Raw genomic sequence first — 14896 nt, 5'->3', positions numbered from 1 at the left:
CCAAAAACTACAAATGGGTCCTTCAGTACCCACTTCCTGTAATAACATCACAGAGCTCCAAATAACACAGGCTTGTCAAACAGAACACCTAGCCTGTTTAAAGCGTGTTTACTTTACTTTTATCGTTTTGATGTATCTCGCGTTGTTCTCCGCGTTGGCATGTTTATCGATATGTCATAGTTTGACCAAAGAGGGTGAGTTTAATCGTTTACTCTGTGTTAATCAAAGATAGGTGAGGATAGAATAGTATTTACAACCTCAAGTCCCTCCCAAAATATCAGAGGTTGTGTGAAATTTTAAAAAAAAACAGATGTTTGTGGTTTGCAAATAATGTAAACCCTTTATTTAATTGAAATAGAGCAAAGACAACATGTTCCAAATGTCTTCAATGGGGGGCGAGTCAGAACTGCAGGTCAGTTCAGCACCTGGACTCTTCTACTACAGAGCCATGCTGTTGTAATATGTGCAGAATGTGGTTTGGCGTTGTGTTGCTGAAATGTGTACGGTCTACCTGAAGACATCATTGTCTGGATGGCAGCATATGTTGCTCCTAAACCTTTATATATTTATTCAGCATTAATGGAGCCTTCACAGATGTGGAAGCCACCCATGCCAAGGACTCTTATGATCCCCATACCATCAGGGACGCTGGCTTTGAACTGTGAGCTGATAACAAGCCGGGTGGTCCCTCTCGTCTTTAGAGCGGAGGACACAGAGTCCATGATTTCCAAAAAGAGTGTCAGGTTTTGATTCATCAGACCACAGCACAGTTTTCCACTTCCCCTCAGTCCATCTTAAACGGGCTCCGGTCCAGAGAAGTCTACTTGGTTCTGGATAATGTTTATATATGGTTTCCTCTTTGCATGGTTCAGTTTTAACCTGCATTTGTGGATGCAGGGATTTCCACTACAGAGTCATGTCTGTTTTTAATGGAGTCCCTGTACCAACTGTTTGAAAAGTGTTGCTGACATAACATTTAAAATGAGTTTATGTTTTTCAATTTCAACATTTGATATGATCTCTGCACTACTTGTTATTAAATACAGGTGAGCAGAAGAACCACTGTGACGTCCTGAAGCAGCTGCTTGAATCCTCTTCTGTTTCAGTCGAGCTCAGGAAAAACGGTTTTCACAGGTGTGTTTCAAACATAATATCTGTGGCTCAGTATGAGAGGAGCAAGTGAGTGATTTGTGATGCGTTTTAGGGAGCTGGTGACCTCTGTGGAGCTCAGGTCTGATGATCTCAGAGGGATCAGAGTCCTGCTGGTTCATAGGTGGCCCAGAGGAGTCTACGTTGATCCATACGAGCTCTCATCTCTGAGGGATCAGAGGGACTGGCAGGTGAGAATGACACCAAACATTTTTAAGACTTATATTATAAATCACATCCTATATTTTGACTCTTCTTGACATTTTGATTTCTCGTGTTTTTACCTCTTGAAGATATTAATAGATTCAACGATTGACCTGGAGCTTCCTGCTCACAAGACGTCAGGTTTCGTCACCTATGTGTATCCTGCTCCTGACGGATCGACTCCCAGCCTACTGACAGTAACGATCCCCGTCCATGCTCGATATCACGAGCCGTCTATTGATGGAAAAACATTTACAACCATAGATATAAAACCTCCAGAGCTGCTGCTGCGGACTGAAGAATGTAAGTGGAGGATTTTTATTCTGTGGTCACTTCTCCTCTCTCAGGAACACGATACCGAAAACAGAGATGTAATTGGATTATCACTGGAGTGAACTGGAGTAACGTGGTTCATCTTAACTGCTTCTTCTCTTCAGGCTTGCAGCTTGACAGCTCAGAGTCCACCTCTGTCGTGGAGGCTCCGTGTACATCAGACAATTCCAGCACATGTGCATGGCTTCAACGTCATCAGCTGCAGGTGCTTCTTTATACAAATTCTCATATTTAAGGATAAAAACTGAACTTTCCATCATGCTTATTGTCTGCTCTTTCTTTTGTCTTGGCTCTTGTAGGACCAGATCTCTGTGAGCTTACAGGTCCCAGTTGGTGACAGATCTCTGGTGGTTCCTGTATCTACAGTAACTCTGCTGGTCACAATGATCTGCTGTGTGGGACTGTCCAAATATATGTGGAAACATCGGATTAAACAGTGACTGCAAACATATGTAGTTGTTTTAACTCAGGGTCTTATAATAAAAACAATTTGTCAAAATCAGATCAAAAGTTTTCTTATTCAACTTTGAATAAAAGAATGAAGATGAATGGAAAAGGTGAAGTGTTTATGAATGAGGACAGATTCATTTAAAGACTTAGAGGAGTTTCTTGGTTTTACAGGAAGTGATTTGGGTCATTCAGGAGTAAAAGTCAGTAATGTCAGTAAAGTAATAGAGAAGAGAACACAACGGCCTTATTTTGTTTGGAAGTTGTGGATATGTTTTCTGGGGGTAGATAGCAGTGAGGGGGAGAGGGGAGTGTTTTTCTTAAATATTTCGGAGAACAAATTAAAAAACGACCAAAAGTGATCTAGTTCTGAGCATCCCCAAAACATGTGATAAAGGGTTGCACTATAAAGGCACTATTTTGCATCTATTGCAGTAATATGATAGGTTATTGTATGTAGTTTAAGTATATGATTAATGGAGGAAAAACTGAATAAATAAATGTTATTAATGAGTATTTCAGGGCCCCCCCTGGGTCAGTCAGGTGGTCCCCCCTGGGTCAGTCAGGTGGTCCCCCCTGGGTCAGTCAGGTGGCCCCTAGGTCCATAAGTCTTTAAACGCCCCTGCCTTTAAATGTAATGTTATTAATGAGTCAGATAAAATCTGAATTAAAACTCTGTATAGTATCCTGTATTGTTACCAGAGCAGGTTGTTATCTCTGTGTGTGTGTGACAGCAGACAAACTCCACACACACTCCAGGAGAGGCCGGCTGGGCTGGGTCTGTAGTTCCGTTTCCCCTCCGCCATAACGGACTCATCCCGGGGCCGCGGAGACACCACTAAAGTTGCATTGTAAATAGTTACGGTCACGTTTTTACCTGTTATATGTGTTACACCTGGACCACCACATTACCACAGAATAGAGGAGGAACTTCAACTGGATTTACACACGTTTTCCGGACCGTCGAGGATCGTCCGGGACTAAAGTTCTGATCAAGTTGAGCCTCCGGTGAGCCCCGCTAACCTGCACCGCCTCCGTTAGCCCCGAGTCCGCCTCTCTCTGCTCCTATTCTCTCCTCTCTAACCCTCCTACCTCCCGGGATTCACTTCTGTACCTCTGATTATCAGACCGGTTAGCATTAACTAGCTAAAAGAAAGCCCCGTTATCTTCCTAACGTTAGTGTAGCCTGGTGCTAACGTTAGCTTGGGGCTAGCACACTTGTTGGCAAAGTAGTTGAAGCTAACGTTAGCATGCTAACCGCCCCTGTTGTTACTGATTTGAAGGGCACTTTTGGGTCCTTATAAACACCGTTATATGGACAAAAGCGGGTTAAATGTCCACTTATTCACATTTTCATATTAAAGTAAGACAGATTGAGGTGTTAGCTTTTGTTCTCCGTGAAAACTGCAACATTTAATCCTAGTTTTCAACGTTTGTTCACCTCTGATGGGACACAAAAGAGAAACTAGGTTGTTGAAATGTGCACAGATCTGACATAAAACTGCTTCACATATTCATATATAGTGTCTGAATCACCTGTGAGATTATAACAGTTTCTATTTTAAATGTTAGTCTGCTTTGTAAATATTATCTAATGATGTGTCCCTTCAGTAATCCTCTGTTTGTGCTGTTTGTTGGTTCTGGTGAGATAAATCAGATAATGAGGCTGAAACATGACAGAGTGTGTTTATCTCCACCTCACTGTGGTTATTCACAGACCAGCTGCAATAATAACAATCACCATGTTCAGTCTTTAAATGTGTGATAGATAGATTTAATTCTGGCTTTTTGTCTCTAGTGTCTTGGTTTGTAATGTGATATATTTGTCAGGTGCAAGGTGCAATAACATAAAGGGCGAGGACATGTTCTGTGCAATAACAACTCAACATGGTGACAATTAAAACATGTGTTTTAAAGGTGCAGTGTGTAGTTATTAGGGGCAAGCAGCAGAAAAAAACAGTAGAAGAAGACATGTAGTATAAATGTAATATAATATTCATAAGTATGTTTAAATCAGATATAATCACTTTGGACTTGGAATGAGCTTTTTTATATCTACATATGAGCGGGTCCCCTTCCACAAAGGCGGCCATCTTGCATTATCATGTTTCTACAGTGGCACAGAACCAGTGTTAATTTGGTTCACGCAAATAATGACGATAAATGTTCGTCAACGACCCGTTTTTTCATGACGAAGACGAGACTATGACGAGCTAAAGTTCATCACTGATAATAAAAAGTGTGATGAACATATGTTTAGTTTTTGTTAAAGAGACAAAAACGTTAGTGGCGACCACTGGAGATTCAGAATCAATATTTTAATCCACGGTGTTTCTAATCTTTCAAAATAAAGGCGATGCACTTCTGTGACAGGCTGAGTTATTATTTGAGGGGCGCAGTGTTAGCTTGGTCTCTACCTGCAGCAGGTGTGCTGTGTGAACCAGCTCTCTCCCGCCTCCATGCATCTGTCTCAGTTTCATTGATGATTTTTACCTCCTGCTGTGTGTTAGTGACAAAGACACAACCCGGGGATGTCTGTTTACCATTTGACATTTTTGCCGCTATAACCGTAAACAGCTCCACGTCTAAAGCTTGATTTAATCCAGTTTGGTGATACATCAGACACGTTCAGTATTTTTTGAATAACTCCTTGTCATCAAAGATGCAGATTCATTTCAGAGTGAACTGACTGTCTGTCTGGTGCTGGTGCATTCAGGGACCGTCGTAAAAGTGCAATGTAGCCCTATATTTTGCATTCATGGCATTTTCATTTGAATCAAGAGAATCAAAATAAAGTCATAGTGGTCACATCCAGAATGTTTTCTATTGACTTAAGCAGGGACAAGCTGAATTACTTCACTTAAGATTTGTTTTTTATTGGCAAAACGCAAGCTTTGCTAGCTACAATACAGGTCCAGTATTTCAAACATATTTTCATGTTTTAAACATAGTCATATGAAAGCATATATATACACTTACAAAAAAAGAAAAATAAATAATAATATATGCATACATAAAATGAAATAATAACTATATATATATACTGTATAGACATACATACATACATAAATACATACATACACACATACAAATAAAATAATTGTGTATACGTACTTCTAATGAGTAAACAGGTTAGTAGCTGAATAAAGCAATGAATATAACAATGATAATTAAAATAAGAGAAATAATAGTTGTCAGATAAGAAAAAAAAATGTAGTTTCAAAGGCTGAATTATTTCACTTAAGATATTACACAAACAAAAGTGTTCAAAGAAAAAAGCAAACACACGTTTTTTCGTATTTTGTGAGTGGCCCCTCACTGTCGCTCCGCTCACAGCAGAGGGTGAGCAAGGGAGCATTTCAACTAGAATCCAACCATTAGATATCACTACATATTCCCGTTTGTACACACTGTTCCTTTAATATAATGCAAAAGATTAAAAACCACAAAAATCCACAAGAGATGGATCATACATTGACTGTAACAAAACAAGCATCTTTTCTACATGTTTGCATGTAGCCTCGCATGACATAATTCAGTACAATAACATACATTGAAACCAGTGTGCAGTCCCTGCATAGTGTGTGCTAAACATGTCAACATGGAGAAGTTATGATGAACTGATAAAAACAGTGAAGCTGAGACTCGGATGCACCACGCTCCGGTGTGTGCTGAGGTGCGAGGGCTCGCTCAGCTCTAGTTTTGAGTTTAAATTCAGTTAAAGAAAATGTGTTGTGTTGTGATTATTGTTAGTTTTTATTAATGATAGTAGCTATTGCTGGTGAGTCCCAGTTTCACTGTAAAAAAAGTCTTATGTGGCTCGAGAGCTCGACCTAAACGTCAGTCTGAGATTAGATTGTTGATTGATCATATTTCAGACCTTTTATAGATACGATACATTTATTGACTTTTATCTTTTAAATATATGTCAAAGAGAGCAGCGATCGAAGGACAGAAAATATATTTTATATTTCACTAAATCTCTATTTTTGACACAGTATTGATTACTATTGAACGTTCCTACTGAAATCTGTCAGTTATGTCCCTCAGTTTTCTAGAAAATGAGTCCCTTAATAATAATAATGTGTTTATAAGAGTTACAACAATTAAACATGTATCAAAGAAACTGAATTTCCAAATATCTTAATTTAAAGTTATTGTTTTACTCATTTTTCAAATCAAATGTTCAATATTTGCCTCTTCCAGCTTCTTAAATGTGAAGATTTTCTCCTTTTCTGAAATATTAATGACAACAAATCTGTCACTGATGTTAGGTCAGTAAGAAGCTATTTGAAGAAGTAATTTTGGCTGCAAGGAATTTAATTTATTTATTTGAGGACTCTGATTTATGCTTTATTGACTAAACAGTGATTCACAAACATGTTTGTAAAGCTGTGCTGCAAAATCAAACAATCGATCTTTGAGTGTCCCAAGTTTTAGAAATACAACTCAGTGCTGTCGTTTATTTTAAACGTATTACATACAACAGTTTTTTTGTTGTTATTGTGACTTTAAGTGATGCAGAAACTCGTCATAAAGCTTGAGATTTAAGATGCTTAATTTCTCATAATAAAGCAACGTAGGGTAAACACATGACATCACGCACAGCCTGAATAAAGAAGCTTAAAGGCCCAAAACAGATTAATCCTGAATGACAGATTTGATGCTTTGTTTTGTGCACTGATGTTTTTTATCTTCTGACTGTGATTCTCTCGCCAGGTATCCCTCGGTGCTTCCTCTCTGCTCTGCTGTCATCACCTCCTCCTGCAGTGCATGAGCACAGCCGTGCTTCATGCCGATGTGAGCGCAGCCTCGCTCCCTCTCTGTGTGTCGCCCTCCTCTTCCTCGCCTGCTGCTCTCTCTGCTCCGTGAGCCTCACTGCCACTTTGAGCGATGTGTGATAACGGAGACCCCGAGGACAAACCCCCCGCCCCCCCGGTCAGGATGAGCAGCACCATCTTCAGCACCGGCTCCAGCAAAGACTCGCTCTCAGCCAATCACAGCTCCAAACCTCTGCCGTCTGTGCCCGAGGAGAGGAAACCTCGCAACAAGATCATCTCAATCTTCTCCGGGGCAGAAAAAGGTGAACAAAGGCAGAAGTATGAGCAACCTATGAACCATTTCAATTCTTTTGATTGTGAACAAACGCGTCAACATCATGTTTTCATTTCAGGTGGTAGAAAGAAAGATAGAGACAAAGAACGACCAGAGATCTCACCGCCGTCAGACTTTGAACACACCATTCATGTTGGCTTCGATGCTGTCACCGGAGAGTTCACTGTGAGTTACTTTTAAACTTCATATCAGATCATACAGATTGATATTTCATATCTTATTCATCACTGTGTTTCCACCTTATTGTCTGTATCATTCTCAGGGCATGCCGGAGCAATGGGCCCGACTACTGCAGACCTCAAACATCACCAAGTCCGAGCAGAAGAAGAACCCACAAGCCGTGCTCGACGTTCTCAAGTTCTATGACTCGACAGGAAACGGCCGACAGAAGTACCTCAGCTTCTCATCCTCAGGTGAGAACTTCAGCACAACACATAACAATAAGCTAGTACAAGGACCGGCAGAGCGTTGTGCATTTCCACATGGTTTTAAAAACCTGTTTTTATCTCTGAGTGGAGAGAAGTGATCCTGTAAAGATGCTACAGTTTTTCTCTGAAAATAGAAATAAAAGATAAGCTCTTCTCTTTAAAAGTCAGTCATCAGTGAAGAAAAACCCTGACTTATTTCCCGTGTTGTCAGACAGATTCCTGTGTTTTTATAGTTTTATATACATGATCATACACAGACCATTACAGGAGCAACAGCATGACAGGCCAGACTCCAAACTCTAAAAACCCTGCCTCAAAAGAGCTGAGGAGTGCCAATTTATCTGCTGATGATGGGTCTCAGTTTCGCTGTTAAAAATGAACCCCACAAATGGGCTACCATTGAGCTGTGAACACTTTTTTTTCCTGAAGAGAAATTATCGGGTCTTAAGTTTGCTGAAATAACAACATCATGATGCAGATTAGTCAAAAGTCAAGCTTTGTCAGGTCTGTCCTCAAGAGGAGAAGAAAACTACTTTAACAATGTTTGTTTGTTGAATAGAGGTCTATGAAAGAGGATAAGAGACACTGATGTTTTTTTTTAGCTCTGACCTTCTTCATGGAATGTTCCATTTGTTCTAGAATTCTGAGATCAAAGACAGAACTGTGTAGAACTATGTCTTTGATCTCAGAATTCTAGAATTCTGTCTTTGATCTCAGAATTCTAGAACACCTGCTGCCCACCCTGATGGTGGGATCCATCTTTTCTGATGCGTTCCAGGAAGTCCGGAAATCTAAACGCTGATTGTCTTTAGTGACACAGCATCAAGCAGATTTGTGTCTCATCAGTTAACATTTTTGACCAGACACAAAGGACACATGTTGCATCCTTTGAGTCCACCATGGATACGCGTAATGCTTTCGACCCGCATACAGAATGAAACTCGTGTTTGGTCTGAACACACCTTCAAAGGTTAAAACATGACCTAAAGAAGTCTGGTGTGGTGCTGAACTGTAAGAGATGAGTGACAAGTTTTAGGTTCATTTTTATCAGCTGAATATTATTCAACTGACAAAATCTTGACGAAGTCACTGACCATGTTTGGTTTTGCAATTTTTTTATTCTCACTTTATTGTTAAAATGTATATTACTTTTTTTTATAGAGAAATTTAACCAATAGTAATGTTTGTGAAACACGGAGTAAACAGGAAGTGAACCCCTGAGTGATCTTTATTAAAGTGATGTAAACACTCTGCCTCTTGTTTTTGTCGTTTACAGAAAAAGACGCGTTCAGTCCCGGCCCTCAGTCTGTGAGTACTCCACGTATTAAATGTTTTATTCGTACGTCATGTCGTTTTATAAAGACTCACAGACTTCTCTCTCTCTCTCTCTCTCTCTCTCTGAACCAGCCGGTTAAGAAAGGAACTGAGCCGTCTTCTCCAAACATCAAAGCTATCGATGATGATGACGATGATGAAGCTCCTCCTCCCATCGTGGCGCCGAGACCAGAACACACAAAGAGTGTGAGTCCCTGTAGAGTAAGAGTGTTATATGTTTCACCTTTTGCTTGTGCATGTGGTTGAGGTGTGTGTGTGTATTTGTTTATGTGCAGGTGTACACTCGCTCTGTCATCGATCCTCTCCCCGCTCCGAGCACCGGCGTGGACGGAGACGTCGCCTCTAAGGCGGCGGACAGACAGAAGAAGAAGGGGAAGATGACGGACGAAGAGATCATGGACAAACTGAGTCAGTGTTTATAAATAATTCAGCCTTTAGGTGTTTTGATATCACCAAAACCTGTTTCAGTTTGTAAAATATGTGACTGTCCTCTCACAGGAACCATCGTCAGCATCGGAGACCCCAAGAAGAAATACACCAGATATGAGAAGATTGGTCAGGGGTGAGTTTACAAGCAGCTGCTGCTTCTTAAACACGTTCAAAGCTTTTCTCATTTATAATCCTTAAATATTTATTTTAAACAAAAAAAACTGGACCTCAGTTTTTTCTACAATATCCAGTAACTCTTCTGAATCAAGTCTAGGTGCAACAAATGTTATGTTTAAGTCCAGAAATGAAATGCGTTGAAGTAAACGGCTCGTCTTTCTCCTTCACAGGGCGTCAGGAACCGTTTTCACAGCCATCGATGTCGCCACGGGACAAGAGGTAAAGACTGACAAAGATATTACAGAGACTGAAGGCTCATTAAGGCTCCCTTTACGTTTGAAAATAGATGTGTATGTTATCAACTAGAAACATCACTTGCCACAAACTCTCTAAAGATGCTGGGATGGATGTTAAATAATGCATCCACTGGAGGGCGTTTAAGCAAACCGTTCATGTGTAGCTTTCCATCCTTGTGCTGGAAAAATAAAACATTATATAAAAGTCTGGTTTCAGATCAACTCGCCTAATCTTTCCTTAAAAAGTTTGCCAATTTTCCAAAGTATTCTTTTTCTCATGTTTTGCTAGTCTGGCTTTAACTTCTGGCTACACTGCTCAACACTGCCCCCCATGATTTTCGGTGGTACTGCAGCATTTGGTCCATATCATAAAGTTTAAAGTCATCAATAAGTTTCTACTTCGATCTCGTCTGTAGCAGTAGATCTAAACTGGTCTCTCCTTCTGCTTCTCTCCAGGTGGCCATTAAACAGATTAACCTCCAGAAACAGCCGAAGAAGGAGCTGATCATCAACGAGATCCTGGTGATGAAGGAACTGAAGAACCCGAACATCGTCAACTTCTTAGACAGGTGAGACTGACAGGGAAAAGGTGGTCCTTGAATTGTCTGAGGTCCTAATGAAGGTCTAGCTCATCCAGTTTCATTCCCCTGGCACAGTTTCCTAATGGGGGAGGAGCTGTTTGTGGTGATGGAGTACCTGGCTGGAGGCTCACTGACAGACGTGGTCACAGAGACCTGCATGGACGAGGCTCAGATAGCTGCTGTCTGCAGAGAGGTAAGAGTGCACACTCATAAAGCAGGGACACAAACCACAAAACAAATCCTGAAACACTGTTAACTCCCATCATCCTCTCCTGTTTACCTATGTGTGTGTGTGTGTGTGTGTGTGTGTGTGTGTGTGTGTGTGTATATAGTGTTTACAGGCGCTGGAGTTCCTGCACGCGAACCAAGTCATTCACAGAGACATTAAGAGTGACAACGTCTTACTGGGGATGGACGGCTCCGTCAAACTGAGTGAGTCTTGTTCTTCTAAAAACCTGTGGGTGGGGTCTGTACTATTGGTACATTTTGAGTCAGAGTAGCATCGACCAGTCAGGTGTCAGCAGGCTTTGGTGTCTGTAGGGAAAAACAGTCTGTATGGAGAGCAAATACAGGAGGAACCCAATCCAATGTAATGAAATCCCGGCTCCCATGGTTGTTAATCTGAGGAGGATTTCTTTCCCTCTATAAACAGATATCTGCATGAAGAGCAGCTAACAATCTGTTCTAGATCAAACATTTACACTGAGACACAAATCTGCTTGATGCTGTGTCACTAAAGACAATCAGCGTTTAGATTTCCTGACTTCCTGGAACGCATCAGAAATGATGGATCCCACCATCAGGGTGGGAAGCAGGTGTTCTAGAATTCTGACATCAAAGACAGAATTCTAGAATGCTGTCTTTGATTGAACATTCTGTAAAGAAGGTCAGACCTAAAAAAAAAAAAAAACATCAGTGTCTCTAATCCTCTTTCATAGACCTCCATTCAACAAACAAACATTGTAAAAGTAATTTTCTTCTCCTCTTGAGGACAGACCTGACAAAGCTTGACTTTTGACTTTTGACTAATCTGCATCATGATGTTGTTATTTCAGCAAACTTAAGACCCGTTAATTACAAGAACAACACAAGAACATCAGTTTCTGTTTCAGGGTCATACCACTGAAGGAAGCCAGAGTGAAGCCTCTGTGGAACTGTTTACAGTGAAACTGAGACTCAGCACAAACACATGAACGGGCGTTCCTCTGGGGGATGTAGAGAATCAAAATACATCTTGCAAAAAATATCTGTAGGGGTGGGTTTCTTGTCTTTTCTGTGAGCTCACGGTTGTTGTTCAAGTTGCTAACTGGACTGTAAACTCTGCAGCACACAGAGAAGGAAGTCTTTGCTGGAAGTCATTCATAGCAAACTACTGGTTACACTAGAATGAGGGAGCATACATCATCAGACAGTATCTGATGATTCAGAGAGTGACGTTATGAGAAGCAGCCCGTTTCTCTGAGCTGGGTGTTTACTCGTCTTCTTCTGCTACACAGCCGACTTTGGCTTCTGCGCCCAGATCACTCCCGAGCAGAGCAAACGCAGCACCATGGTGGGCACGCCGTACTGGATGGCTCCTGAGGTGGTGACCAGGAAGGCGTACGGGCCCAAAGTGGACATCTGGTCTCTGGGAATCATGGCCATCGAGATGGTGGAAGGAGAACCTCCGTACCTGAACGAGAACCCGCTACGAGTGAGTGACATGTTGTTATTTCTGACTTTAACGGCCTGACACGCTCTAAATTAACTCATCTGTTCTGTCAGCAAATCACAGTCACTCCAGAGAAGAGTCTATAACTCAGAAATTATGTCACCTTATGGAATCAATGGTCCGTTGTGTCAGACTCTGGCATGTTTGGTGAACAGCTGCAGTGAGTCAGGAGTCTCATGAGAGGCCGTCCTGCGCTCCACGTTCAACAACAACATTCAGGAAGAGAGCCGGGCACTGAGTGCTGGACTGGTTGTTAGAAACAAATACTTCTCTCCGGTTTCTCTGCTGCTGTTTTTACTTTTATTGAGGAGAATGATCTTTATTTAGCAGTGTGTTGATTAAATGGAAAGATTCCATAACACCAGACCTTAAAATATATGTACCAAACAGACTTTAGATTGTGTTGCTGTAAAATAAGATCATACTTTTTCAGTTCAGTTTTACCTGAAATGCTTTGATGAAGTGTTTATTCCCACATGTCTTTGTTCCTCTCCCTCTCCTTCAGGCGTTGTACCTGATCGCCACCAACGGCACCCCTGAGCTCCAGAACCCTGAAAAGCTGTCTCCCGTCTTCAGAGATTTCCTCAACCGTTGTTTGGAGATGGATGTAGAGAAACGAGGCGGAGGAAAAGAGCTGCTGCAGGTTAAAACTTCTCCTGATTCTTTAAAATAAACACAAGATACTTAAAGCTGGTGTTTGGAGTCAGATTTAGATGCACTGAGTCCTGAGGAAATGCTACATTCAAATTCATGCAAGTTTTCCATGAATACCAACCCTAGCTATAAACTCTGATGATGAAGAAGAAGAAGCTAACTCATTGCGCCATCCCCTCAGTGCGTCATGAGTTACAAAACCTGACAGGTGGCGCTTAGTGGTTTCGCAAGCAGAACAGCACGTCCAACTTTAAAAGACCCAGGTCCCATTTAAGCTAGCTCCAGGTGTTGACTATGCTGAAATAACCGGCCCCAGTAGTTTGCCTGTGATTGCTCAGCCCCCTGATGCTGGGACTAGATGGGCAAAGAGAGCGCCATGTCTCAACCCCCATCGTACCAAAGGTAAAGAGAGGAAAGAAAAGAGAAACACTAAGAAGAGAGAACTTTTCCAAAGAGGACAGGGGAGGCAGAGCCAAGGCGAGAAGCCTGGGAGGGCTAGAGCTCAACCTCCCCGCTCTACGCTCTACTTCCCCCTGTTCCCTTATTTTCATGAGGGAAGAGAGAAAAGAAGACGAAAGAGGACAGGGAGAGAAGTCTGTAAAGAGATGTTGGAGAGAGTACAGGGAAGGCAAAACCAAGGTTAGAAGCCTGTTTGTGCTAGAGCTCCATCACCACCAGGTGAGGCTGTCTGCTCTACCTCCCCTCTTTTTTTCATGAGAGGAGAGAAGAGAGAAGAGAGAGGAGTCTTTGCAGGCTACGCTCTACCTCCCCTGTACATCCCCATTTTTAAAAAGGAAGAGCGAGGAAGGAGAGTAGTGCTTATTCCATCACACAGTGCAGAGCTATCAATCACAGCATCAGACTCTTCTTTGTTTTGACTTCACTTTTGTGGAGCTGTCATGTTGTCCATCTTATCTTGCTGTCTGGATTATTCCTCTTGTTTTAATTCATGTGCACTGAAATGTTTTCTTGTCTCTCTTCTTTTCGCAGCATCCGTTCCTGAAGCTGGCGAAACCGCTGTCCAGCCTCACGCCGCTCATCCTGGCAGCCAAGGAGGCCATGAAGGGCAACCGTTAGAGGACGAGACGCGCCCCCCCCCTGCCTCCCCATGCTGTGCACTGATGATGACGTGCCAACCTTTTAGATTTTCGTGCCAGACAATAGGCTGAGAGCGACTCTCCGCTCTCGACGCAGCAGCCTTATCAGCCCTGACAAACCTCACTGTGAAGAAGACCAAAAATCTAGAGCACAACTCCACCGCTGTCCACGTGAACTCTACCCTCTCTCAGACGTCAGAAGACAAGTCAAACTAAAGTGCTTAGTGTGCGAGTCCGGCGTAGTTGTTTTATAAACAGATCTCTGGTGACACGTCGGGGCTAGGCTTGTATTTAACTTGGAATGAAGAAGATGCCTAGTTCTGTTTAGTCTTTTTTTAATCAACTGCCTTAAAAACAAATGCAAAATGTTGCCTAATGTATTGTTGATTTGTGTCGATGTTTCTGTTCCCATGATTTTTACTACCTTTGTAATTTCAGCTCGTCAGTGTCTTAGTTATTTTGATACTTGAATTTCATACGTGTCCCCTCCTCCTTACGTAGCTCCTTCAGTGAACACTCGTCGATATTTCTACATGTTTTATGGACATTTTTCTCTTACCAGTTTTATAGGAAATATTTCAGTGCATTCGTCATCATAAACATGTGCTGAGATGGTGTCAGTGTTTGACCTGACAGACCTACTGTACCAGCTCTCCCCCACCTGTTTTCATTAGTCTCCTGATACCAGAGGTGCACCTTACAGGCAAATTAAGATGTTAGATGACAGGGTTTATACTTTCTTCTCTATTGTTGTTATTAAAAATGAGTATTGTATGTCCAACTCTGTCCTTTGTGTTCTTCTGGACTAAACAAATGCGCTTTCCCTGATGTGTATATTGTGTACTTAATAAGTTTGAGAAAAGAAAACACGGCCGTATCATCGTGGTTAGCCGTCGAAGGCTCGTAAAGACAATTTGATGCCTGTTTTTTTGTCTCTCCTGGACGACTAACAACCTTGTCTGCACACTCAAATAAATGCGACTGTTTGTTTTTTTGTGAT

General features: G+C 41.7%; 2 protein-coding genes across 2 annotated transcripts; both read left to right on the top strand.

Moving 5' to 3' along the window:
- The first annotated feature begins 24 nt into the window (after positions 1–24).
- pigx (phosphatidylinositol glycan anchor biosynthesis, class X) lies at positions 25–2188 on the top strand. Its single transcript, XM_034709900.1, has 6 exons — positions 25–194; positions 1047–1134; positions 1205–1340; positions 1443–1656; positions 1791–1891; positions 1986–2188. The coding sequence occupies exons 1-6, from the start codon at positions 131–133 to the stop codon at positions 2124–2126; spliced, it is 744 nt and encodes a 247-aa protein (XP_034565791.1). The 5' UTR covers positions 25–130; the 3' UTR covers positions 2127–2188.
- Positions 2189–2862: 674 nt separating this feature from the next.
- pak2b (p21 protein (Cdc42/Rac)-activated kinase 2b) lies at positions 2863–14895 on the top strand. The gene is made up of 15 exons (XM_034709775.1): positions 2863–3141; positions 6853–7216; positions 7307–7413; positions 7511–7661; positions 8953–8984; positions 9084–9197; positions 9287–9419; positions 9510–9573; positions 9788–9836; positions 10310–10422; positions 10510–10627; positions 10767–10866; positions 11931–12127; positions 12651–12788; positions 13790–14895. Exons 2-15 carry the CDS (start codon positions 7027–7029, stop codon positions 13874–13876), a joined length of 1593 nt encoding a protein of 530 aa, XP_034565666.1. The 5' UTR covers positions 2863–3141; positions 6853–7026; the 3' UTR covers positions 13877–14895.
- The last annotated feature ends 1 nt before the right edge of the window (position 14896 follows it).

The sequence above is a fragment of the Notolabrus celidotus genome, chromosome 2 (assembly GCF_009762535.1).
Source record: "Notolabrus celidotus isolate fNotCel1 chromosome 2, fNotCel1.pri, whole genome shotgun sequence".
Classification (NCBI taxonomy): domain Eukaryota; kingdom Metazoa; phylum Chordata; class Actinopteri; order Labriformes; family Labridae; genus Notolabrus; species Notolabrus celidotus.
The sequence above is the reverse complement of the archived record's forward strand: the minus strand, read 5'-3'. Positions and strand labels throughout refer to the sequence as shown.